The 26,382-nt window shown below is 40.1% G+C and overlaps 7 protein-coding genes across 7 annotated transcripts; 4 read left to right on the forward strand and 3 right to left on the reverse strand.

The window, feature by feature from the left end:
- Positions 1-1,161: 1,161 nt before the first annotated feature.
- LOC131676071 (histone H3) lies at positions 1,162-1,572 on the forward strand. Its single transcript, XM_058955197.1, has one exon. It carries the CDS (start codon positions 1,162-1,164, stop codon positions 1,570-1,572), a length of 411 nt encoding a protein of 136 aa, XP_058811180.1.
- A 9,797-nt stretch (positions 1,573-11,369) lies between these two features.
- Positions 11,370-11,782, reverse strand: LOC131680058 (histone H2A). Its single transcript, XM_058960786.1, has one exon. The coding sequence runs from the start codon at positions 11,776-11,778 to the stop codon at positions 11,404-11,406; it is 375 nt and encodes a 124-aa protein (XP_058816769.1). The 5' UTR covers positions 11,779-11,782; the 3' UTR covers positions 11,370-11,403.
- Positions 11,783-12,001: 219 nt separating this feature from the next.
- On the forward strand, positions 12,002-12,411 carry LOC131676400 (histone H2B-like). Its single transcript, XM_058955468.1, has one exon. The coding sequence runs from the start codon at positions 12,026-12,028 to the stop codon at positions 12,398-12,400; it is 375 nt and encodes a 124-aa protein (XP_058811451.1). The 5' UTR covers positions 12,002-12,025; the 3' UTR covers positions 12,401-12,411.
- A 6,880-nt stretch (positions 12,412-19,291) lies between these two features.
- Positions 19,292-20,059, forward strand: LOC131676401 (histone H1B-like). Its single transcript, XM_058955469.1, has one exon. The coding sequence runs from the start codon at positions 19,329-19,331 to the stop codon at positions 19,995-19,997; it is 669 nt and encodes a 222-aa protein (XP_058811452.1). The 5' UTR covers positions 19,292-19,328; the 3' UTR covers positions 19,998-20,059.
- Positions 20,060-21,400: 1,341 nt separating this feature from the next.
- LOC131680067 (histone H4) lies at positions 21,401-21,748 on the reverse strand. The gene has a single exon (XM_058960793.1). The coding sequence runs from the start codon at positions 21,718-21,720 to the stop codon at positions 21,409-21,411; it is 312 nt and encodes a 103-aa protein (XP_058816776.1). The 5' UTR covers positions 21,721-21,748; the 3' UTR covers positions 21,401-21,408.
- A 2,051-nt stretch (positions 21,749-23,799) lies between these two features.
- On the reverse strand, positions 23,800-24,221 carry LOC131680096 (histone H2B). Its single transcript, XM_058960820.1, has one exon. The coding sequence runs from the start codon at positions 24,193-24,195 to the stop codon at positions 23,821-23,823; it is 375 nt and encodes a 124-aa protein (XP_058816803.1). The 5' UTR covers positions 24,196-24,221; the 3' UTR covers positions 23,800-23,820.
- A 198-nt stretch (positions 24,222-24,419) lies between these two features.
- Positions 24,420-24,880, forward strand: LOC131680086 (histone H2A). Its single transcript, XM_058960811.1, has one exon. It carries the CDS (start codon positions 24,461-24,463, stop codon positions 24,833-24,835), a length of 375 nt encoding a protein of 124 aa, XP_058816794.1. The 5' UTR covers positions 24,420-24,460; the 3' UTR covers positions 24,836-24,880.
- The last annotated feature ends 1,502 nt before the right edge of the window (positions 24,881-26,382 follow it).

The following is a 26,382-nucleotide window of genomic DNA, read 5'->3' on the forward strand; positions in this document are numbered from 1 at the left end:
TAGACGTTTCTTTGACAATTCAGCGGTGGGTTCTGTCAACAAATCTACTCCTGCGAACAGAAAAACTCGTCCGACGTCGTTTGATGTTGGACCGAATCAACGATATTGTCGGACGTCGCACTTCTCGGAGCAACGTCAAAAGAAGTAAACAAGAAATAATCAGCTGATCAGAAACGTCTCATAGATTGCCTAATTTCCACACTAGAGGAAGCTGTTTCCATCGCTTTCAAAAAATCAAAGAAGGACAGATATGTAAGATCAGAATGATTCTCGAGGCTTTTCTCAAAAAGACGTCCAATAATAAGACACACTCATTGTTCACTTTCCCTTTTGTTAATTAATAACCGTTTTCAAAACCTTTAACCGGACCGTAGGTTCTAGCTAACGGCCCAGTCGATCTCTTTGGTAATCGATGAGGAGAATTCCAAGCACAAAAATCACACTTTATCAAAACTAGCTAAATGCATACATTCAGGTTTAAACCAATTTGATTCCTTCCTAGGAAGAAACGGCGTATGAAATAGAAAATGCCAACTAATTCTTCGAAATGATTTTGTGGCCCTGAAAAGGGCCTTTTTATGTTGTTCCATGTGAGTTCTCGCTATTTAACCTCCAAAACCGTACAAAGTACGTCCCTGTCGCTTCAGTGCGTAGACGACATCCATTGCGGTGACGGTCTTGCGCTTGGCGTGTTCAGTGTAGGTCACGGCATCTCGAATGACATTTTCCAGGAACACCTTCAGCACTCCTCGTGTCTCCTCGTAGATCAGACCGGAGATGCGTTTTACACCACCACGACGAGCCAGACGGCGAATGGCGGGCTTGGTGATTCCCTGGATGTTATCACGAAGAACCTTGCGATGACGCTTGGCACCTCCTTTTCCGAGTCCCTTTCCTCCTTTACCGCGTCCAGTCATTTTCTCTGCTTATTGATGCTACTTTCAGTCAAGACCGTTGAAGTGAAACTTATGCCTTTCGCCGTTACATGTGTCCTTTATATAGTCGACGAGAGGGTATGTTTTTTCCATTCCTTTTCGCTGATTGGCTGCTCCGTGCGGACCAACCGGGTATAAAGAGGAGTCATGGCTGCCTGTGTATTTCATTCTGTGTTTTATCTTCATCGCGTTCAGTTACCTAGAAGACCTCAACCAACAAAAAGCAATGGCTCGTACCAAGCAGACTGCTCGTAAATCAACTGGAGGAAAGGCTCCTCGCAAGCAGCTGGCAACGAAGGCTGCTCGTAAAAGTGCTCCGGCTACTGGTGGAGTGAAGAAGCCTCATCGTTATCGTCCGGGAACAGTCGCTCTTCGTGAGATCCGTCGTTACCAGAAGTCGACTGAACTTTTGATCCGCAAGCTCCCATTCCAGCGTCTGGTTCGTGAAATCGCTCAAGATTTCAAGACCGACTTGCGTTTCCAGAGTTCTGCTGTTATGGCTTTGCAGGAGGCTAGCGAAGCGTACCTGGTTGGCCTGTTCGAAGACACCAATCTGTGCGCTATCCATGCCAAGCGAGTCACCATCATGCCAAAAGACATTCAGCTAGCTCGTCGTATCCGTGGAGAACGTGCTTAAGACGATCAGCTTTCATTAAATCTCATCGACAACAAATCAAAGGCCCTTTTCAGGGCCACCAAATAATTGCTTAAGAATTGAATTTTGAATATTCTGTGATTTTGTAGTTTGATTTAACATTAAAAGTGCTGCTGTGCTTTTCTTTTGGATTCATACTGGCAACAAGGTTAGACAAGTCGGTTAGTTGTTTTTATCTCTCTGTGCTAATATTGTGTTTTTATCGTTTTTTTCGGATTTATTCGTTGTGGATTACTACATATCTGACGTATTTTTCATCACTACATCGGTGTGACTCGGAGTTCAACGCTGTTTGTCAAACTATATCGGAAAATCTCCAAAAAACTGCACCGCATTCGCTTTGTGTTGAGGTCGTACGGAAAAAAGCAATGGAGCCTGTTTGTTGTGCTTGTACTCGCAGTCTTGACAAGGCCGACGAAATAGTTTGCAACGGCTTTTGTAAATCATCTTTTCACCTCAAATGTGCTCACCAGTCAGCGGAAATTCGTGACGCTGTATCTGGATGCTCACAATTGTTTTGGATGTGCAAAGCTTGTATGAAAATGATGGCAAACGCTTGTTTTCGTCAAGTAATTTCATCCACGAACAATGCAATGCAGTCAATGGTTGATGAGCAGAACAAGGTGCTGGATGAGCTGAGGAATGAAATTGCCCTCAACACAACGAAGATTGATACAATACTCCAGCGAACGCCCTTTCCCACTACACCACGTAACCCGAATTCACGCAAGAGACCACGGCTGTTAATCCCGAATGAACCACCGCATCGCACCGATAACATTTTCGAAGGAACAAAAGTTATTGAACCGGACGACACTATACCATTGGTCGCAGCCAGAAGGAATAAACAGTTTTGGCTGTACTTATCTGGTTTCGATCCTCAGGCAACAGTGCATCAAATAGAAAAGCTAATCAGGAACAATTTAAAAACAGACACAGCTGTGGACGTTGTTAAACTTGTACCTAAAGGCAAAACACTCGATGAACTTTCGTTTGCTTCGTTTAAAGCTGGCATTGATTTGCAGTTGAAAGATTTAGCACTATCAAATTCAACTTGGCAGAAGGGAATTATTTTCCGACCATTTGATTTCCAGCCCACGTCGAACAGACGAAATACTTTTCGCTTTTTGCCAGCCGCAGCAGACACTAAATCACAATGAGCCACTCTTCGCACTTGCCTACTGCCATACACAAACTTCTACCGATGCTCAAGATCTATCGGCTGCGTTACCCTGCATCCGCGCACCTCCGTCTGCACATCGCTCTTCTACTTTCAACTGTCGAGGTCCGAATCGTGAAAACAGTTACCGTCCTTTCTCGCTTTACTATCAGAACACGCGTGGGGTCCGGAGTAAGACAAATCAATTACTACTATCACTTTCTCAGTGCGATTATGATGTTATTGCCTTTACTGAAACCTGGCTGAACAACGACGTTTCAAACTCTGAGCTAGCTCTAAACTATACGATTTACCGTTGTGATAGAAACCCCCAAACCAGCCAACACAGACGAGGTGGGGGGGTTTTGATAGGAGTAAAAAACAACCTTCAGAGCTCTGCTACAGGTCGGACTCGATTATCCGGGGATTCGATTATCCGGGGATTCGATTATCCGTGATTCGATTATCCGGGAAAAATGATTCGATTATCCGGGTGTTTTGAAAAAAAATCAAATTTCAACTATGATGTCTTATTATAGTGCTAATTCGATCATTGCAGTCAATAGAACATTTTCTCGGGCAATTGGAGGGTCTAGGGTTAACCTCCTCTCAAATTTTAACCTACCTCGAAAATAGCTTATATATGGGTTATTCCGCGCAAAGTGACCTAAAAAAACAAAAATTTGGAATCGACCTTCATGGATTGGAACCAGTTTTGAAGAATTTGTTCATTTAGAGCCAAGATATAATAACCTAAATTGTTGTGTCGTTTAAACAGCCCCTCAGTCCATGGGAACACTCTTAATCGTTATGTGTCCGACGCGGTACCCGGATACCTTTTTAGGTTACAAATAATGAAATTCCGCTATTTTATCCGTAGCTGGAAATTGAAACTTTGTTACATCTTGGAACTTAACTAAGTCAAGCTTTTGGGATAATAATGTTTTTGATGTAGTAAGATGTAGTAAGGGAGTGAGGAGGGGCTCCTGAATTTTTTACTACGTCACAGGCCGACGTGGATACCCGGGTACCCCCAAAACTGAAACTGGGTGTTTTGAATTCAAGAACTCATCCACTTTTAGACTTGGTAAAAATGAATCGGGTTATTTCAACCGGTTCCCGGGAATCCGGATTTTCGAAAGCATGTTCCAGTGCTTAGATACTATTTGTGAATTTCAATGGAATACTAGCAATATTGGTATCAAAATTCTTGGCATAGCATCAATAGGCTGTATCTCGTGGTATTGGAACCATTTGGTGATTTCACCCGGAACGGACATTCCGGAGCAGGTTCCCGTAGTGCCGTGAATGGCCATTCCATTCCAAATCCATTTTTCAAACTTCCATAGGGTCCCGTAACAATAAATAACAGACTTCCGAGACAATTGGAAGAGTTTTGATACTCACGTTGCTAGGGCATTATTTAAATTTACAAATACCCTAGTACTGGATTATTACTCCGGAAAATCCGGATTACCAAGAACCAGATCCATTCATCCGATTCAGTGTTACAGAATCCAAAAGTGGACGAGTTCCTGAATCTAAAACATCTAAAAGTGTCAAAATCGGTTAAAGGAAGCCATAGTTATGAGCATTTTAATTTGTGGGTACCCGGGTACCCTCGTTGGCCTGTTATAGGTGTTTTTTTGTTGGACACATAACGGTTAATTTTAACAATTTGTTTAAAAAAATGTTTTTCTTCGGATTATACCTCTGCTTCTGTTTGCACTAGAATCAATCAGCGTGATATTGTTTTTAAAGATTTGTTTAGGGATTCCAAAAAAATGAAAAGTTTTTAATGCCAATATTGCCAAATATGCAACTTTTTAATTTTACACTAAAAGTACATTTTTCTCGTAATACATCGGTTACTGCAGGCCACATAAAACGTCATTATACCTACATTGCTCGGTCGATTTCTGGCATATCTTCGGATAATGATGACATGCTTCTCAGGATTCTGTTTGGATACTTTTCAAGATTCTGATCGAAGTTTTCTTAGCATCCCGATGGAATCTATTTCAGAACTTTGATTCAATAAGTATCCGTATTTCTACGGTTTTTTCTCTGAATTTTGATGCAGGATTCTAGAGAAAAGCTTCTTAAATGTCTAGTGGAATCTTTCTTAAGATAGGATTCCGCTAAAGATTATGCTTTATTCCAGATACTGATAGAATCATGGTCCTATTATCATTGGAATCCGGTGTAAATATCCTGGTCTGAATTCCAGTGGACTTTGACACAATATTGCTCTTCTCCTATTATCCTTTTCAATAAGTGATTCCCGCTCAGAATTCCAATGGCATCTTTAACCCGTTCGTGCCCTTCTGGTTGATGAACAACCATGTTTCTATATGACTATAACTTTTGGTTTACACAACGTCAAGTAAGGCTAATAACTGTGACTAAGATCTTTCATTTGAGCACTAAAAGTTATAAATATTAGCATTAGAACAGAAGTTATTACAATTAATCTGATTGGGTTCCGCTGAAGCAGTGCTGCCAGGGGTAGTTTCTGTTAATGGCGAAAATAAAATTTTGGAATATTTTCTTAGCCTGGGAATATTATTGAAAACTGCTAAAACTTTTTAATTTAGATTGCCCTCAATTATCTTTTTCATGCAATTGGACTAGATCGGAAGGTAAATATTGAGCAGCTGCAAAAGATGCACCTACCTACTTAAACCAGGTTTTAGGTGTTTTTTGACGCCAACAGTTTTAAGGGAAAATAGTTTTGGAACCCTATACGCGGTAGAAAAAAGTTGGTCAAGAAATGGTTAACGAGATTCTGAAAGGAGACCCGACCGTCACTGGAGGTGATTTTAATTCTTGGGTAGCTCAAGCAAAGAAGGATGATAGGCTATGTACAGAGGGCACCAGCAGTACTTCTCGCTGAGGCGCCCGGGAACCTGGTAGTCCTTCGCTAGTGACAAGTGGGCGGGACAGTTTGCGAAGACTACACGCGTAGTTATTACCTGACAATCCAGTATTGGTCAACTAAATGATGCTACAAGGACAAGGATCTCTTTGTGGGTGCGCAATACGGACTCTTCTAATTAGAATGACTAGACATGATAGCTGTGATATGTGACACTCCACGTAAATCAAACTGGAGCCAAGAAACAGACGACCCCCAGTTTACTTACTAACTTTATTTTTTTCTGGTATTCGAGTAATCGAATCAGTTACCTCGGAAAATCTAAGCCCTGGGTAATCGAGTTTGACTTGTATTGCAAAAGACACACCTTATTAAAAAGTTTATCTTAGAATTCTTGTACAAATAGCTATAAACAACTGATACATATAGTTAACTCGTTACCAGCCCGGGGACAACTTGACAGATAGTGCTTGTTTCATATATGTACCACCGATTTGATGGTGGCGCTAGTATGCCTTTTCTGTACGACTACCACGAACAACGACACGAAAAAGTTTCAAGAGAAAAGCGTGTTTCGTTACGTGTGTTATGAACGCCGTCAATGCGGCTAGAACAACATTTAGAAAAAGCGTATTCCAAAATGTGGATAAAGAAAAATATTATTAGAGAATAAATTTATCCCTGATTGGAAACCGTCAGCAAAGTTACATAAATCTTATTATAGATTTAGCTGGAAGGTGTTGTTTTTAGCAACCGGCTCTCTTCCTTCCTAAAAATGTTTTGGTTTTCTTGTTGTGTGAAGTTTGTAATCGGTAAATCATTGGTGTTATAAATGAAATATAAATGAAAAACTTTTTGGCCAATGAAAGTAAATCACCAAGCTTAACAATTCGTGAACCTGCGACATCTTGTTTCAAGTTCATTAAGAACGTCAAGAATTCTAGCATTTTGATTGGGAGAATAAACAATATATGTAGGATTTTCTACACATTTAGCAAAATTGGTTTTGAATAAAATTTGTGTGTTTTATCAGAATTCTGGCATCAAACCAGTAGTGCGGTTTCAGCAAGAATGCTGCCAGGAATGTACAATTTTGTTCGACTTCGGCCAGAGTTTTGTTCGACTTTTGCAATAATTCTGTCCGGAAGATGTTGCGATGGTTTTGGTATGGATTCCTTCAGAATTATTCTGGCATTTTCCTCGGCTCTACCGGAGGATTTCATGCCTTAGGAGATGTTTATTAGTTTCGGAAGATTTTCGGAAATTCCAATATAAGTGGTAGTGGCTTGATTTTGAAAGTCATCTTCTTGTATTTCCGAAAATCGATTTATTTTCTTTCGGATTTTTAAAATCCCAAATGGAATCTATGTTTCTGTTTAAGTATGGGGGAATGAGGACAGTTTCTAATGTGAACAGCGAAATAAATTTGACGAAAGAAATGCTTAAATTATTTTTTAGATATCGAAAATAGTAAATGGGATGCGCCTTTTTCAAATTTTGCTCCATTCGAGCCGCCATGATATCACCAAATCACCTCAAAATTTGCTTATGAGTTCAATATATGGGAGCTGTCAAGTTGTCCTCGGGCTGCTCGTTACCAATGAATAATAAATGAAAACCAACTGAAAATACAAATCACACCCTGAAAGTTTACATTTACCATAATAGGAAAATTTGCCCTATTCATTTTATTTCCAATTTCTCCACGAATGAAGCTTAAATTCATGAAATAACGCAAAAAAAGTTTGATTCGATTATCCGGGTGATTCGATTATCCGGGGTGAGATTTTTTTCAAATCCCCGGATAATCGAGTCCGACCTGTATTCACATTTCTGGCTGCGAGCAATTGGAGCAGATTATTGTTCGAATCTCATCGCCGAAGTTTGATATGATAGTTTGCACTATATATCTCCCGCCCAAAAGTGAGCCTTCTTTATACGATCAACATGCAATATGTGTAAAAAAATTAATGGATCTGGCGGGTGATCGAGACGTGGTTTTGACTGTTGGGGATTATAATCTTCCTCAATTACGCTGGATGTCGGATGAAAATTTAAACTGTTTACTGCCATTGAATGCTTCGTCGGAACAGGAAATATCTCTGGTCGAGTCTGTTTTAGCCAACGGAGTGTTTCAAATTAACGATAAAGTGAACGTGAATGGAAGACTGCTCGACTTAGCGTTTATTAGCGATAATAGTTGTGTGGAATTGTTGGAGCCACCGTTACCACTGCTTAAAATCGACCAGCACCACCGACCTTTTGTATTGCTGTTTGAGACGAACGATGTGAAGCAAACTGCCATTGATTTTGAATACCCGTCTGGCTTTGATTTCACCCGTTGTGATTTCGATCTGGTTAATAGATTGTTCGCCGACATTCGATGGGATGAGATTTTGGATGGGTGCAGTGTTAATGAAGCTGTGTCATGTTTATATGAAAAAACAGATGCTATACTTCGTGACAATGTACCTGTGAAACGACCCCGTCGTGCTCACGGTAGCAGGCAACCATGGTGGAATACTGAGTTACAGCATCTGCGGAACCGCCTTCGTAAAGTTAGAAAACGTTTTTTTCGCTGGAGAGATGATAGACATAAAGCTGAGTTGCATGCTATTGAGAGCGAATATAACTCGATGCTTACGCATTGTTTTCGTTGCTATATTCGTCGCACGGAGGAAAACCTTAAGCAGGATCCTAATTCGTTCTGGTCGTTTGTGAAAAATCGGAAACAGTCGCAGGGAATCCCCCAACGTGTCAGTTACAAGGATGTTACCGCTGAGTCCCCGTTTGAATCGGCAAACCTATTCTCATCCTTTTTTCAAAGTGTGCAAAGTAATAACCGACCACCTTTGTCTGAAGCGTATTTGAATAGCCTGCCGATGTTCGATCTGAACATGTCGCTCTTCAATTTTTCGGTACGCGATGTGGAGCTGAAACTACAGTCACTTGATGGTGCCAAAGGAGCTGGTCCGGATTGTCTGCCGCCTATTTTCATTAAAAAATGTGCTGAAGCGCTTGCTGTTCCTGCGAGTATAATTTTCAACAAATCATTGTTCGAAGGAATTTTTCCGAGTGTCTGGAAGACAGCAGCTATTACACCGATCCATAAGACAGGTAGCGTGAATGATGTTGAGAATTATCGTGCCATCTCAATTTTGAGTTGCTTACCAAAAGTTTTCGAAAGCCTCGTTCATGATATGCTGTATCCGAAGGTGCACCATATTATTTCCGAGTGGCAGCATGGATTTGTGAAAAAACGATCGACAAGTACAAATCTTATGGCATACGTTTCGTCACTAAATAGCGCGCTTGGTGAACGTCAACAAATTGATGCGGTTTATGTGGATTTTGCTAAAGCGTTCGATAGAGTGCCTCATTTGCTAATGGTGGCCAAACTCGAACGAATGGGACTTCCTGAATGGTTGACACGGTGGATATTGTCGTACCTCACTGAACGCTGTGCGTACGTTCGTATCGATGAAATGAGATCATCTCCGTTTGTGATAGAGTCGGGTGTTCCCCAGGGAAGTCATCTAGGCCCGCTACTGTTTATTTTATTCGTAAACGATTTGTGCTCCACTATACAGTCCCCTAAGTACATGTTCGCGGATGATCTGAAATTCTTTCGTGTAATTGCTTCGGCAGTCGATTGCTGTGCCATCCAAGCCGATATCGATTCGCTGCTAAATTGGTGCACACAAAACGGGATGGAAGTAAACGTACAAAAGTGTAATGTGATCTCGTTCTGTCGTAACAGGCACATAACAACGTTTGATTATAGAATGTCAACAAGCATTATCAACCGTGTAAACACAGTTAAGGATCTAGGCATTCTTCTCGATAGCAAATTGAGTTTCGCGCAGCACATTGCAATACAGCCAAAGCATATGCCGTATTGGGGTTCATCAAAAGAAACACGCAACAATTCAACGATGTATACTGCCTAAAATCGCTCTTCTGCGCCCTTGTACGTAGCATTCTCGAGTACGGTGTACTTGTGTGGGCACCCTATCATGCTGTACAAATCAACCGCGTCGAACGAATTCAGCGTCACTTTGTTCGTTACGCTCTGCGGTTACTACCTTGGACTGATCCTATTCGTCTACCGCCCTATGAACATCGATGCAATCTTCTACGTTTGCCGACTCTTGCAAGTCGGAGGATAATGCTGCAACGGCTCTTCGTGTTTGATCTTCTGGGAAACAATATAGATAGCCCGGAGTTGCTGAACCAGCTCCGATTCAACGTACCGCCTAGACCCACCAGACGAACTGATTTCTTTCGGTTACCAATGTATCGTACTCTTTTTTCTCAAAACAATCCGTTCAATGTATGCTGTCGTAATTTTAATAATGTAGCTGACAAATATGATTTTAGCATTACTAAGACTACCTTTAAACATAGAATTAATATTAATTAAGAAACTGTCTGTACGAGTAACTCGAAGACCAGTAAATAAATAAATAAATAAATAAACTTTACATTTCACTTTCAAGTGTTTACCTATGATTTCGCTATGCGTGGAATGGCATGGCGGATGGAAGGAATGGAAAGCTATGCTGCGATGTAGTCTTTCTGAACATAATTACCAGTAAGTCTCATTTTTTCAAATTCGTTTAATAATGTTTGCATTTTTTACAGACGAAAGATAATAAGGAAATTTTCAAGTTTCTGGCCGAGCAATGGTGAGCTTGCTCGAACCAGTCGAAAAATGGGCAAATATATGTAATATGTCCAGACCTTTACATCGAACGCATTATTATAATTTATAGCATGACGATTCCGTTGGATCATCATCTAATATGCCGGAAGTTGTAAATGTTCTAACTTTCATATCAGAATTAATTCAACTGCGAAAATAAATCAATAATAAAGACAAATATATCACCTGAAAAATATTTTTTTTGTTGAATTTCACGTTTGTAACAATGAACTTAATAAAGAGGTCTTTAAACGCAACATTAAAGTGTTAAGTGGTGAGTTTGTTGATATGCATATGCACTTTAAATTTACGAGTTTTGCTATTAAAATGATCGTTCAATCTGATGATTGAATATCAAATATGTTTGGCATATGAATTTCGTATGGTTTATCTTGTAGCACAGATCTAAGTGTTAAATGCTTGATAATAACGTGTGAATTATTATCAGTGTAGGTTTTGTGCCGTGAACATGTAAAGGTGGCTGTAATTAATTTTCTCCGTAGTGAAGAATAATTGATTTTTACCAGATTCCTTTTCATTAAAGAGAAATACAGCATACTGCACAAAGAGATTTAGAAATGGCGGGCGTGTTTAAACGACCGTTCGTTCGAAAATTTATTTTCACAAGTATAGAATACTAAGTCTTTTTCATTCAAACATGGAGATTGGGAGTTGAGCATCATTCCAAAACCCGGAAACCAGTTAGTGAACGTGGCACAATTTTAAATGATCACGCGTAACATTTCCGGTTGTTGATGAATTTTTGTTATGCAGATTCCCTATTCTTTGATACTCTTTGATTCACGAAATTCTATCATAAAATTGTGACCAACTTTTTGCAGTCGTTTAATAGTTACGCTTTTCAACAAAATGGTGAATTGGAAAGCACTTGAAAAAATCAGATCCTCTACAACGTGCTGCTGAGCGTCATGACAGTCGTATCGCATAATTGTATAATAAATTGTGTTGGCCCATTGAACCATTAGAAACAATTTCAATTTTTTTCTTTATCACAAATGTTTGGTCGTCCTGAAAAGGACGTTTTGTACAAGGGTTGGTTCAACGTTTGATTTAGGCCTTCTTTTCGGTCTTCTTGGGCAGTAGTACGGCTTGGATGTTTGGCAGAACACCACCCTGAGCAATGGTGACTCCTGAGAGTAGTTTGTTCAACTCCTCATCGTTGCGAATGGCCAGCTGCAGATGACGCGGGATGATTCTGGTCTTCTTGTTGTCACGAGCAGCATTTCCTGCCAGTTCCAACACTTCTGCAGCGAGATATTCCATCACAGCTGCCAAATAGACGGGTGCTCCAGCACCGACACGTTCGGCGTAATTTCCCTTTCTCAGCAGACGGTGGATTCGGCCAACGGGAAACTGAAGACCGGCGCGATTTGAGCGGGACTTTGCCTTTCCCTTAACTTTGCCTCCTTTGCCGCGTCCAGACATGGTGTGTTATGTTTTCGAATAGAGTAGTATCTTTCAACTGATGCCAGGTACCTATATGGACCCTCATTATATACCCGTTTCAATGTGCATTATTCAGCACAAGGGCAGGGCTGACAGAGTAATATTTGACAAACATAAAAAAGGGGACGGACATCCGATGCCTCCGATGCGAGTATAAAAGGGGTAGCATACATGGCTTCAGCATTAGTTTCTTTCAAGCACCAGAAAGCATAACACTACTGTCGAAATGGCACCGAAAGCAAGTGGAAAAGCAGTCAAAAAAGCCGGCAAGGCAACGAAGGCCATTGTGAAGGGAGACAAGAAAAAACGCAAGCAACGGCGGAAGGAGAGCTATGCTATCTACATCTACAAAGTGTTGAAGCAAGTTCACCCAGACACCGGAGTTTCCTCGAAGGCCATGAGCATCATGAACAGCTTCGTTAACGACATCTTCGAACGCATTGCATCCGAAGCTTCTCGTCTTGCTCATTACAACAAGCGCTCTACGATCACTTCCCGCGAGATACAAACTGCCGTTCGTCTTTTGTTACCGGGAGAGTTGGCCAAACACGCTGTCTCGGAAGGCACCAAGGCTGTCACTAAGTATACTAGCTCCAAGTAAATTTATCTAATCGCTGCATCAAAACCATCGGCCCTTTTCAGGGCCAGCAATTCTACTAAAGAATCAAACTAGAGTTTCCTCTGCCTTCACATCAAAAATGATTAAATGAATAAACTTGCGACGAGCAATCCAGCGTAGTATATTTGCCTCGATAGCTAATGTATTGACTATTTCGCCAACTGGTAATATAAGGCAGCCTACAGTCCTCGCCAATGCTACTTCAGTAACGGGAAGGTGACTCAATTCAAGAACGTGACTATCATCGCACCAAGCAACGCAAAGTTTATCATCGGGGGGTGACAACGACAGGCACGAACTATGGGACAACGCCGCCAGACCAAAAGATCCCAAACTAGATGTATAACTATGTCTGCTATTTCCAAGTCCCTTTGTGCACTTTGATAAATTTCTATTAAAGAGAAAAATTTGGGTAGACACATTTAGCTAAATTAGTTGTAGACTTTGCGTTTCGTCTTCGTCTCATCAGAATGCGGCACTATCTTAGAACCGGACTACTGCCTTTGCTCAGGGATCCTTGTGAGTTTTGTAAGCAGAAAATTGATACGAAACGAAATAATAACAAAATCTTTTTTGTATGAGCTCGGTAATAAATTGTTTCACTGAATTGCTTACCGAACGGAATACTATTCAAATTCCCAAAAACATTTTACTGAAATCGGTGAATCAAACTTAATGTTTACATTTTGCCGTTGGAAGGAGATACCAGCATAATGTCATGGTAAATGCCGGTACCACCACGACTTACATCCTCTGCCTTAAAATGCAGCAACTATCGTGTCATACCCTAATACCTTGAGGTTAAAAACGTTTCAAGTACAAAGTGAGTCTAAAAATTCAAAATTTCGATAAATGGTTGGGACGATCGCGTTAGCTCCCTTCAAATTAAACATATTTGATACTAAAAATAAGTTATAGTGCTCATTGCTATAAACCTTTGGAAAAAATCCTTGCCAAACGACACATCAATACGCCTAATACTGCGAACCTCAGAGGGATAATTTCGAAAAACGCGTAAAATGATTCCTAATACCGTGTACCATAAAATGAACTAAACGCTGGTGTAAACAATGGAATTTGAGTTAAAACACAGAATTTTTGCAGAATTGATGCTTATCATACCTTTTCTTCAGTTTTATGCGCTTAGATTTCAGCTGAGCCTTTTGGTCGGATTGTAGTTTTCTCTTGATTTGCCGTTCAGTTGTATTTCTTTCCTTTTTCTTCATTTCAGTCATTTTTATGTTCTCGATATTATCCAAGTACTCATCGTAAGCAACACTAGCTGCGATCGGGGGTGGACGTTGCTTCGATCTTGGTTTTGGTTTAGTTTTCTGTAACATTTTAGGAGGGCAGAACATCTCACCCAATACGTTCAGATGCTCGGTTGAACGATGAGACAAGTCTAATGGTGTCGCTTCGACAAGTGATCCTGGAAAAAATGAGTCTTATTAGATTATAAAAATGTACATTTAAAATTTCATCACCTTGGTTTTCATTGCAGCCTTTGAATAATGGTTCTGCATCTAAACAACTCTTCTTTTGCATCTGTGCCTGTACTGGTAGCTGTGTTGGTATCAATAGGGAACTGTTTTGTTTTATTTAATCCTCTGCCAGATTTTAGAAAGCCCAGTATCCTCAGCGCTGCCCAGCGACTTACCGGAGGAATCACTGCAATTAAAATCGTCCACTTGCTGATGCGTCATATGATTGTATTGGATTGGATGAGCTTTGCCCTGTTTGGGATGTTGTTCTACCGGGACAAAATAGTTCAGTATTTTGGCATTGATCAACAGTATGACGGTACATCCAATAAAGTGAATACTGACGCATATGGTTTGAAGAATAACCTGTAACGGAAATAGGATTTACCTGGTTCGATGTCCGCGACAATGATAAGCGAGCGAATATAAGAAACATTACTACTATGACGAAACTGAGAGAATATCACGAAAAGGCATCAAAACCTTATTGCACAAGCAACATAAAACCAACCCCTGTTAAGTTTATAATGTGATTATTAGGAACTCCCCATAGAAAATTTGACAGTTGATAGATTTCGCAGTCCACCAACGAAATCGGGTGCTTTGAGGTCGACCGATTAATTAACCAAGTTGGGTTTCGTCGATGAACAATTTCGGCAACATAATATGTTTAATCTTTGTAAATCTGCTTCCAGTTTTGAACTACCGACTAATCGACCGATTTACTTGGTCGAAATAGGCCGCTTTTAACAGATTTCGTCGGTTATATTTAATCTGTTGTCGCGTCGGCAGACGCCCATGTTTAACTCCCATAAGAGTTGGTGCAACAACCGACCGATTAATTGGTGGCATAGTCGGCCGATTGTGCCGACGCAAGCCAATTTAGTCGATGGGAAAATCGGAAGGATTTTCTATGGGGCTGTGCCTGTTCAACTGAACGTACTGGATTCTGCACGGTAAAAAATGGACACGTCACATCCAAATGATTTTGCACTTGAATCAGATCATCTTCCATCACTAGCAATTGAAGTGATTTGGTGTTGATTTTCTAATTATTCATAACTAGTACCAAAGTGATCTGATCTTTAAGAACTATTCAATGGAAACCACCTTTAAATTGAAATGTATATTTGTTGAATTCGCACTACAGTATAAATCTATTGAATTTAAATGGTTCCGCTTTTGTTTTAAATGTCAAAGCGCAAGTACGCTAACGTCTATGAGAAACAAGCTAAAAGTAGATAATTTGTGGCATTACCAGAGTATTCTAGAGCGTAAGTATTATACAGGATTTGTTGTAGTCAAATCTTTTATGCAATTATTTATTTTCAGGCAAAGGAATCGAACGAAATACATAGACAGATCTTATGAAAAACGTATAGGCTTTTAGGAATTATTCACCAGCAGCAGCATGCAAAGCATTCTAAATTGAAGTTTGATTTCGTTGTGCTTTGATATGATCTATTCTAAAGGATTAGCACATCGCATTGTTATGTTTGACATGTAGTGCGAATTCAACAGTAAATCACTTTACATCAACGTGAGAATTTTTTTACCGTGTAGACTTGGGATGCAGTAAACAAGAATAAAAATTTGTACAAATAAATGAATTTGAAATCCGAAATTTAACAATCAAAACAAATATCCAAAGAAAGAAAAAAAAAAAAGCACGAACCAATTTATTAACGATTGTGATCACTCGGGCTACCAGAGGTATAGTAAACGGTTGCCAGCCATCCCTCTAAGAACAGTTGGTTTCATATCGTCCAATGAATGACGATCGTTGGACCAACGTTGGACGACGTCTAACAAACCATTTAACAAACGTCCATCGTTGGACGAATTTTATACAATTTTTGGGCTTCTCAGTGGGTATCTATTAAGTCCCGCTCAACGATGACTGCCTCCCGGCTGCCAGCGAGCGAGAAATGGCTGGCAGACATTCTGGTGTATGGCTGCCAGACCAAGATTGTACCAAGATACCCCCCCCCGGGTTTGAGGGAGAAATGGCTGACAGCCATCTCCCAGTTCAGCTGAGCCGGAAACGAACTGGAATTCTGGCGGGTTCCAGTTCGTATCCGACTCAAGTGGCACAACCGATTCTAGTTAGAATCGGTTGTATCACTGGAGCCGGAATGCTAACTGGAACCAGCCGGAATTCCAGTTCATTTCCAGCTGAACTTTACTGGGCTGCTATACTCTGGCAGCCAGAGTGAACACAACCGCCAGTGAACCGGTTCTTCTTTTCTTCTTCCCAGTCACCGTGGAAAGCAGAAAGTTAGCAAAAGTTGAGCAAAGCGAAATTGATTCTGGCAGAGTTTCTGCCAGTATTTTGCGCAATTTGTGCGAGAATTCTGGCAAAGAATTCGCACAAATGCAACAACCGTTTCTGACAGAAGCGGTTAAACTAACCGATGCTACTCAGTTTTAGCCAAAATCCAACGAGGAATGTATGGCCAGGATTTCTGTACGCTTCCTGCCACATATTTGTCAGATGTTTTGCTCGATTCTACCAGCTAGGAATTGCCAGGATCTTTGCACGGTTTATTTCCGAGTTATGTCAGGGTTTTGCTCGGTTCCTGTCAAAATTTGCCAGAAAACGCGAGCGAAACCGAGTTCGCCCTAGTTCAACTAACCCGACAGGATGCGCACAGAAATCTGACAGGGCTGCCAAACAAACACTGACTAAAATTTAGCAGAACGGTCTCTGCCAGAAAATTTGGTGACTGGGTTAGTTTCAGTTTATTGTTTTGTTCGGGAAGCAAAACTTAACAGCGCAAATTCGTTAGTTGGGTCACGACTGCGCCCCAACTAGCGAATCGTATGCGTTAATTTGGGCAACTGACAGCTGGCAAAAATTAACCGAGGGAAACGCTGATTGTTTGTTTGATTTCAATAAAAAAAACAAACAGAAATAGCTTACGGTACACGAAAGTTGACTGTTTCCTTCAAGTTAAAAGCTGATTTTTGTTACAAAGTATGTCATTAGTGTTCTTTTTGCCATAATTTTTTTTTTTGATGAATTCCTTCACAGAAAACAGGAAATGGATTGCCGTTGGAAAAAGCCGATAAAGTGCAAGCATGGTATGAACATAAGTCACTCGAATTCAGAATTTATTGCACCCTGGTTATCATTGGAGTTATTAATCTAACGCCAAAACCATGCTTAAAGATTGGATACCAAATTCGGTTAGCTTGGCTTATTCCATTATGTTTACAATTTTTCCTCCATGTACTGTAATTTAAACAAATATACCATAAATATACATGTTTTAGATAGTACAGGCACCACCATTCTATAAGTGTTCAAAATAGAAATAACGAAAATTTCCGGTAACGTTGTTACATTCATCGAAGTGCGTTGACGATGAACGATGAAATTAACGCCAAAATCAACGCGATTGAATTCAACGGAAAATTATCGATTCAACGATATCGCGTTGAAACGATAACGTTGAATTCAGCGTATTAACAACCCTGGTTGCCACTAGCTAAAAAATCATTATATAATGTGATTGAATACATCAGAGATGACCTTCAAAAGTTAACAAACTAACCTCTCTGCGACACAAACTAATTGATGCTGAATGGAACATCTAACACTCTCAACCTGGGCCGTGAAGTCGTTGCTGGGGGTCCGCGAAGAAACATATATTTTCCGAGTGCAGATTGAAATTTCAAGTCTTGTGTCCTAACAAACTGGAATTAACATGTTACAATCGATGTTTATCCGTGGGGGTCCGCAGGTACCGAAGGTGATTTCTAAGGGGTCCGTGGTACAAAAAGGTTGAGAACCGCTGATCTAACACATTTATTTCACTAAAAACAATCCGGAATACGAATTCAAAAAATTAAGTTCCAATGAATTTCAAAGTATGCTTATTTTCTAGATCGCCACAGAAATCAACCAATAAGCCCCTCGAAATCGATGATTTTCAAACGTCAATCAGTTACTATCAGTTTTGACATAAGAGTGCCTTTTAGTTGGGGCATGCCCCAACTAGCGAACACCCACCTAACGAACAGCCCAACTAGCGAACCTGGGGGCAGATCAATCTGAGAATGTAAAACAAATTTGAATCAACTTAAAAAAAATGCATTTTATTTCCATTTTTGCATCAACTTTGCTTTCCCTCACAGAAAATTTTGTTCAACAAACGTCCTACGCTGATCCACTTTGTTCGACGTTTTGCTGAATGTAGGGCAAGTTTTTTGTAGGTTTTTGACGTCATATACGCAACGCAAAATACATTACACGCAACACAAAATATATTATGAATTTCTATTTTAATGGAAAGAAATGCATTTAATTTCGCTGATTTTTAAAAATGCATCACAAGTGATCTGCCCCTAGTAGCGAACCCACAACTAACGCATTTGCGCTGCATAGATAAAAATAGGATGCTGACCTATGTATAAATAAACTACTTTTAAAATAAAACGTAAAAATATTCCAATCGGCAATTACACAATGGCGGATAAAAAAGCTATGACCGCGAGCTCGTTCGGAGCGGGCGAATTTCACTTGTCATTTCGGAACATGGGATCCAAGTGGAAACGTCATTGAATCGGGCAGGCTTTTTGTTGAAGCAGCCTTTTCCGGATAGTGGGAACATTCAAATCACTGAGTTAAGCTACACTAGCCACTTTTCTTGCTGACCAGACAGAACTTTTTCATTTATCAGAACATGTTATCTCATAATGCTTCATATATGCTGTACAAAACAACTAGTGAATCACCCAAGATTTACATTTCAAAGACTCCATATTAACACTAAAGTTTGATTTAGTATGTCCAATTTCAATTTAGCAAAATAATTGATTTGTGGATTTGCCATTAACTAAAGTTTTCAATAATATTTAACATTAAAATCATGCAAAGACTAAAATTAAACCTTTGTTCCGAAGCAAGTATTTTGCCACATAAAAGGAGAGAATTTTGGTTGAATAATCTCGGTTTGTTATCCAAAACATATATACATATTTGATACTAATAGAAAAAGAAAACATTTGTCGTTCCAATAAATGGTATTTCCAAGGTATATTAACTGTTTAAATGTCAATATTTGACTATTTTACGCAAATCAGTTTCGAAAAGTCGTGAATAGTGCATAATAAATTGGAATTTTCCTCACATATATTTCGATGTGAATTCCCTTGTGTTAATATTTTGAAAGCACAAATATTGGATCAAAAAGAAATTGAGTTCTTGGAGAATTTGAACTATTCACGATTCCAATAATACTAGTTTAAAAGAATAGTCTAAAAAAATTGTCTACACCAGCCGAAGAGAAATTTTCAACCGCCATTCCGAAACGTTCCCTAACACGGTCGACATATCCGAGCACCAACAAGCCAACAGTTTTCACTTCATTCGTATATTTCCCCCACACTTCGTATACTTTCTAAGAGAAATAAAGTGATTTAAAATGGCTGAAACCGCTACCGAAGTTGCTGCTGCCGCCCCTGCTACCGCTTCTCCGGCCAAGGCTCCGAAGAAGGCGAAGGCTGCCAAAAGTGGCCCTGCTAAACCGAAAAAGCCCTCGACCCATCCACCAGTGAATGATATGGTTCTGGCTGCCATCAAGACCCTGAAGGAACGCAACGGTTCTTCGCTGCAGGCCATCAAGAAATACATCGCCGCCAACTATAAGTGTGACGTCGCCAAGTTGGCTCCATTTATCAAAAAGGCCTTGAAATCGGGCGTTGAGAAGGGAAAGCTTGCTCAGACTAAGGGTACTGGCGCTTCCGGATCGTTCAAGGTTAAGGCCGACGCTAAGAAACCGGCTGGTGAGAAAAAGCCGAAGAAGGCTGCTGCCGCCAAGAAGCCCAAGAAGGCTGCTGGAGAGAAAAAGGCGGCTGCCAAGAAACCAGCTGGCGAGAAGAAGGCTAAGAAGCCGAAAGCTGCTGCCGCTAAGAAATCTGTGGCGAAGAAAGCCAAGGCAGCCCCTGCAAAGGCCGCCAAGAAGGCAGCTGCTCCCAAACAGAAAGCCACCAAGCCAACGAAAGCCGTTGCAAACAAGCCGAAAACCCCGAAGCCAAAGAAGGCCGCACCAGCCAAGAAAGCTGCTCCAAAAAAAGCCGCCGCCAAGAAGTAAATTCAGTTGATACCGAATATTGCTTTTATTGGCTCAACATAATCTCAAAAAAGAGTCCTTTTCAGGACTACCAAATACCTCTCCAAAGAATTTGATAGATATTTTTCCATCGAATAACGAATGCTTCAACAATGCTTCCTTCCTAATTTACATTTTCATATTATCGCTGTTAACCTCATTTTTAATATTTCTTTGCAAAAGATTTTTCTATTCCGTACTTTGTTTGTTAAATGTATTTATTAAAATGTTTCACTTCCCCCATTTAGCAAAAATGATAATAACTCAATGCTTAACACTTTATTCTTCACATTGATTATGTAATCTTATGCATGAAACTCGTAATCTAAATAGTTCCTTCCGTCACCAGAACAAAGACCCAAGTTGACGTATATATCCCATTCATTGCTAGTTGATAGAAGTAGTTTGTGACGTAAGTCACGTCCATAGTCGATTAGTAGGTAAAGGTTGGATTTTGATTGTAATATTCAAAACTTACTAGATATTTTGCAACAATGTTAAAATATGAATTTTACGTATTCTAATGGAACCTACGTCTTCAAAGGTAACGCCTTGAACCGGTTACATCGAAACATAACAAAATACGCCCCTGCAAGCACAAATTTGAGTTTAATTGCTCGCTTGATAAACCAACATATTGCCATGCAATACTGGCTTGATAGCTAGTAAACACAAGTTTAGATGTTGTCTTCTACAATCAGAACTCCTGCACTACCGTGTGTTCAAAAAGTTATGTAGATCAGCCGTTCTGACGTACGAATAAGTTAAGTGTGATTTTTGAATTTAGTGTCTAGAATACGAACCAGTCGATCTGTTTGGCTACTGATAAGAAGGCGCTTCTGATTGACGCTAGCTCCAGAAATGGCGACACTAATTATTTTCCTAAGCAAACCCCTAGTGAAGCATGATGCCCCACAAGAAAAAGAAGTTCATTTTTAAGCTGAGAACTAGTGAAATTGTAATAATTGGTCGTACTTAGTAAGTTAATGCAAGATGCGTACTTAGTAAGTTAATGCAAGATAATAAAGATACTATGCTATATTTCTGTTTTTCTTCATTAAGGAGAAAATTGTGTTAAACCACATTTGCGCGTTATGTGCTGTTACTAAGTTAGTGTCGTATTCTGATGAGACAAAGTCGAAACGCAAATTCCATAACCAATTTAGTTATATGTTTGGTGCCATTAACGCGTAAGTGAGATTTTAAACAATTTTCCCCTTAATAGTGGAAAATTAGTTTTTACCCAAATTTTACTCCACTTAGGAGAATAAATAAATTTACCTCCCAGGGAAAAAAAGTTCATGAAAGAGAAAATGCCAACTAATTCTTCGATAAGATTTTGGTGGCCCTGAAAAGGGCCTTTTGCATATTGATCGAAATGAGTTCTCGCTATTTAACCTCCAAAACCGTACAAAGTGCGTCCCTGTCGCTTCAGTGCATAGACGACATCCATTGCGGTGACGGTCTTGCGCTTGGCGTGTTCAGTGTAGGTCACGGCATCTCGGATGACATTTTCCAAGAACACCTTCAGCACTCCTCGTGTCTCCTCGTAGATCAGACCGGAGATACGTTTTACACCACCACGACGAGCCAGGCGGCGAATGGCGGGCTTGGTGATTCCCTGGATGTTATCACGAAGAACCTTGCGATGACGCTTGGCGCCTCCTTTTCCAAGTCCCTTTCCTCCTTTACCGCGTCCAGTCATTTTTTCTGCCTATTGATGCTACTTTCAATCAAGACCGTTGAAGTGAAACTTATGCCTTTCGCCGGTACATGTGTCCTTTATATAGTCGACGAGAGGGTATGTTTTTCCATTCCTCTTTGCTGATTGGCTGTTCCATGCGGAGCAACCGGGTATAAAGAGGAGTAATGGCTGCCTGAGTGCTTCATTCTGTGTTCTATCTTCATCGCGTTCAGTTACCTAGAAGACCTCAACCAACAAAAAGCAATGGCTCGTACCAAGCAGACTGCTCGTAAATCAACTGGAGGAAAGGCTCCTCGCAAGCAGCTGGCAACGAAGGCTGCTCGTAAAAGTGCTCCGGCTACTGGTGGAGTAAAGAAGCCTCATCGTTATCGTCCGGGAACAGTCGCTCTTCGTGAGATCCGTCGTTACCAGAAGTCGACTGAACTTTTAATCCGCAAGCTCCCATTCCAGCGTCTTGTTCGTGAAATCGCTCAAGATTTCAAGACCGACTTGCGTTTCCAGAGTTCTGCTGTTATGGCCCTGCAGGAAGCCAGTGAAGCGTATCTGGTTGGCTTGTTCGAAGACACTAATCTGTGCGCGATCCATGCCAAGCGAGTCACCATCATGCCAAAAGACATTCAACTGGCTCGTCGTATCCGTGGCGAACGTGCTTAAGGTTATCAGCTTTCATTGGATCTCATTATCAATAATACCAAAGGCCCTTTTCAGGGCCACCAAGTTCATTGTCTAAGAGTTCGAATTTGAATTTTCTATGATTTAGTTTGATTTAGTATTAAATCTATCCTACTTGAAAACAGAAATCGGTCTTCCATATCGAACAATCTGAAAATTATCCATTCAAATGTGAATTCGCTGGCAGATACGCTATAGAGTTTAAATGGATTGACGGTTGATCACAGAGATTTCAAAATGGCCGACAGTAATTAAAGAATTATTTTGGGATGTGCTGGTAAGTGGCGTTAGTGTTTAAACGGGGCTAATTGTTCAAGAATTCAGTGTTTTTTTCATGTGAACAACTCGAAGCTCTATGATTTGATGTTGGGCATCATTCTAAAATTTAGAAATCAGTCAGAATTACGAAAGTGTGTGCTCCTAAGCGTCATGTCGGAAAGGAACAATTTCGACACCACGGGTTCTATATTACCACATGCACAGGTAGGGAAGTTGACGCTAATACATCCGGCTTTCCTACCTGGGGGAGTATTGGTATTAGCATAGACCATTGTTTTTGACCTTCATTAACTATTCTCCAACATTTGAAGTAAAAGTTTTAATTTCTTTGTGTGAATACTCTACCCAATATTGTAGGTAGGGAGTTAATTTCATTCGCACCTCATTTTTATTGGCATCCTATCTGTATTGGTTATAGCCCTTATCTGCTGACAGCATACTGGCAACAAGCGTGCTACCAGCAGAATGTAACCGCTTGTAAGCTGCTGGTAATTTCCAACATGAAAATTTCTGACGCTTCCGAATTTTATGTTGGCAAATTAGGCTGGTAGACAAATCCAAGATAGCACAAAGATATTGGCGCTGATAATCCTCTTTAGCCTATCCGTGGAAGGATTGGTATTTACATGACCCTTTGCCCGAAACAAAATTACCTGCAGAGCCGCGCATAGAATAAAAGAAAAGCACGGAAAATTTCAACATTTACAATGTACTCCGATGAAGATCAATTTAATTTATTTTAATCACACTCCCAACAATACATCAGATAGGAAGTTATCGAATTCCCATTGGTATCCCATCGATATGAAGCTATTGTTAGAACAGCGTCCGCCATCTTTGCTCAAAGTACTGACTCAAAGGGTATGGTTAAAATTAGGGATTCCGGTTTGCATTTCTGTTTCATGCAAGCACGAGTATTTCACAACTTTTACGTCCCTTATTATTTATATTGATTCATAGGAATGGAGAAATCATCCATGGACCTCCATAATAGTGAAAATTGACCTAATAAATAAAAATGCCTAGTAATCTTAAACAAAGACCTAATTTTTTTTATGGAACTTCATGACGTAGAAAATTTATTTCAATTCTTCGTTAATGTTCTGATGGCCCTGAAAAGGGCCGGGTTTTTAATGCAATGGTCAGAATTTACTTGGAGCTGGTATATTTGGTGACGGCTTTGGTGCCTTCCGAGACAGCATGTTTGGCCAATTCTCCCGGCAGCAGCAAACGGACGGCGGTTTGAACCTCGCGGGAAGTGATCGTCGAGCGTTTGTTGTAATGTGCCAGACGAGAAGCCTCGTTAGCAATGCGTTCGAAAATGTCGTTAACAAAGCTGTTCATGATGCTCATGGCCTTGGATGAGACACCGGTGTCCGGGTGGACTTGTTTCAACACCTTGTAGATGTAGATGGCATAGCTTTCCTTCCGGCGTTGCTTACGCTTCTTTTTGTCTCCCTTCACAATGCTCTTCTGCGCCTTGCCGGATTTTTTGGCGGCTTTTCCACTGGTTTTCGGTGCCATTTCAACTGACGTACGATGCTTTTACGATGCTACAAACGAAATGATATAGACGCACAGTGTGTCGTGTCTCTTTTATACTCGTTCGTAGTGGAATGAAAATCCGTCCTTTTTTATGTTTTCTCGTTACATTTCCTTCGTAGCTCCACCCTTCGGTAGTTGATGAACATTGCAGCGGGTATATAACGAGTGTCTTTCCGGGCAAGTGGCATCAGTATCACTATTGCAGTACGCAGTTGCTACGTGAAACAAAAATCTAACAAAGAAAATGTCTGGACGCGGTAAAGGAGGCAAAGTTAAGGGAAAGGCAAAGTCCCGCTCGAATCGTGCTGGTCTTCAGTTCCCTGTGGGCCGTATCCACCGTCTGTTGAGGAAAGGAAACTATGCCGAACGTGTTGGAGCCGGAGCACCCGTCTATCTGGCGGCTGTGATGGAATACCTCGCGGCTGAAGTGTTGGAATTGGCAGGAAACGCTGCCCGTGACAACAAGAAGACCAGAATCATCCCGCGTCATCTGCAGCTGGCCATTCGCAACGATGAGGAGTTGAACAAGCTGCTCTCTGGAGTGACCATTGCTCAGGGTGGTGTTCTGCCAAACATCCAGGCTGTACTACTGCCCAAGAAGACCGAAAAGAAGGCCTAAATCAAACGCTGAACCAACCCTTGTACAAAACCGTCCTTTTCAGGACGACCACATATTTGTGATAAAGAAAAACAATAGAAATCGTTTCCTATATTGTTCTAGTAATAATGCAACTGCCCAAGAAGGTACCCATGGTCAAGGGGAACAAGTATGTTTTTGTCGTGAGACATGTCGATAGACTTGAAAGATTCGTAGTAACACTGCCTAAGCTCGACTCCTGACAGCAGAAGGCAAAAGATTAGTCCGTAAGATTTTAAGCCTGTTTCTAATGACTCTGCCACTTCTAATTTTTCGATGTGTATATTTCACATCCTTGCTGATACTAGATTATTATGGCTTTAAAATTTCATATTTTTCCTACTTAGTAATATCCAGCTAAATGAATCGTTAAAAAAGTAAGAAATATGGTTTTATATTTCAAACTATAACGATTCAATGCTTAAACCTTAGACTCAAAAATATTGTTGAACCGCCCTAATTAACAAATTCTATGTCGAACCCACTGCCACTGTGGTATGTGGTGTGTCCCTTTACCAATTCATATTAAAAGTTGATTTCAAAATATCATTTGTCAAGTACAAATGATTTGTCTGTTGTCCCCTAGCGAACACATCCCGAGCATAAGAAAATAACTTCAGAATACCAAATTCAGGTATACTGTACCCAATACTTGAACACCACAATACGTTATTGAGAAGCCTTGCATAAGAGTTAAAATACCCGAAATAATAACTGAGACATGTACTACGAATAGCTAGTTGATAATGAAACTAATTATGATAATACCTGAATAATAACATACACAGAAAAAAATATTTTGTAATTTTAAGTTTATTTTCATGCACATATTTGGAGCATGAATATAAATGTAAAATTAAGTTCCACCACAAACACACACGACTTGCCGTGCTTTCTTCAACGAATTATATTATTATTTTGCACGTGGATTGAAAATTACAGTTTCTTTAAACGGAAAACCAATGCGCTTCTTATGTATTTTTACTCGAATACTGCTGTAAAATGAATGACATGTAATATTACACGAACGAAAGTATAAAATTGTATGCTGTTTGATGCTCCAATTGATTTTAACGTAATTTTCAATCAATTTTTTTGATTCAATCGTTGTATGTTTACATTCGTATTGATTTACATGTCGTTTTAATTTCATTATTTTTTGGTGTGTAACCTTTTCAACCTTCCAATAACAAAATTCACTGCATGAAGGTATTTAATAAGGTATTGATTTGGTATTTGTAAAAATCACTGGAATACATAAATAATACTAAAATAAAGTATTATACCTCATCTAGGTATTCAGCAGATAGTGAAGAATGTTTCTTCAATGTCTGCTTAATACCTCAATGAGGTATTAAAAATCAATACCAGGTTTTGGTATACCAGAAAATAGTATGCTCGGGTTATTGGCCAGTTATTTTCTCCTGATCGGGATAACATTAACATTGTGTCAGCATTTTCAAACTATTCAATTAAGTTTTTTGATATTAGAAGTTTTAAACGACGAGCTGTTAACAATTGCATGATGC

Source organism: Topomyia yanbarensis, chromosome 1, assembly GCF_030247195.1.
Source record: "Topomyia yanbarensis strain Yona2022 chromosome 1, ASM3024719v1, whole genome shotgun sequence".
Classification (NCBI taxonomy): Eukaryota; Metazoa; Arthropoda; class Insecta; order Diptera; family Culicidae; genus Topomyia; species Topomyia yanbarensis.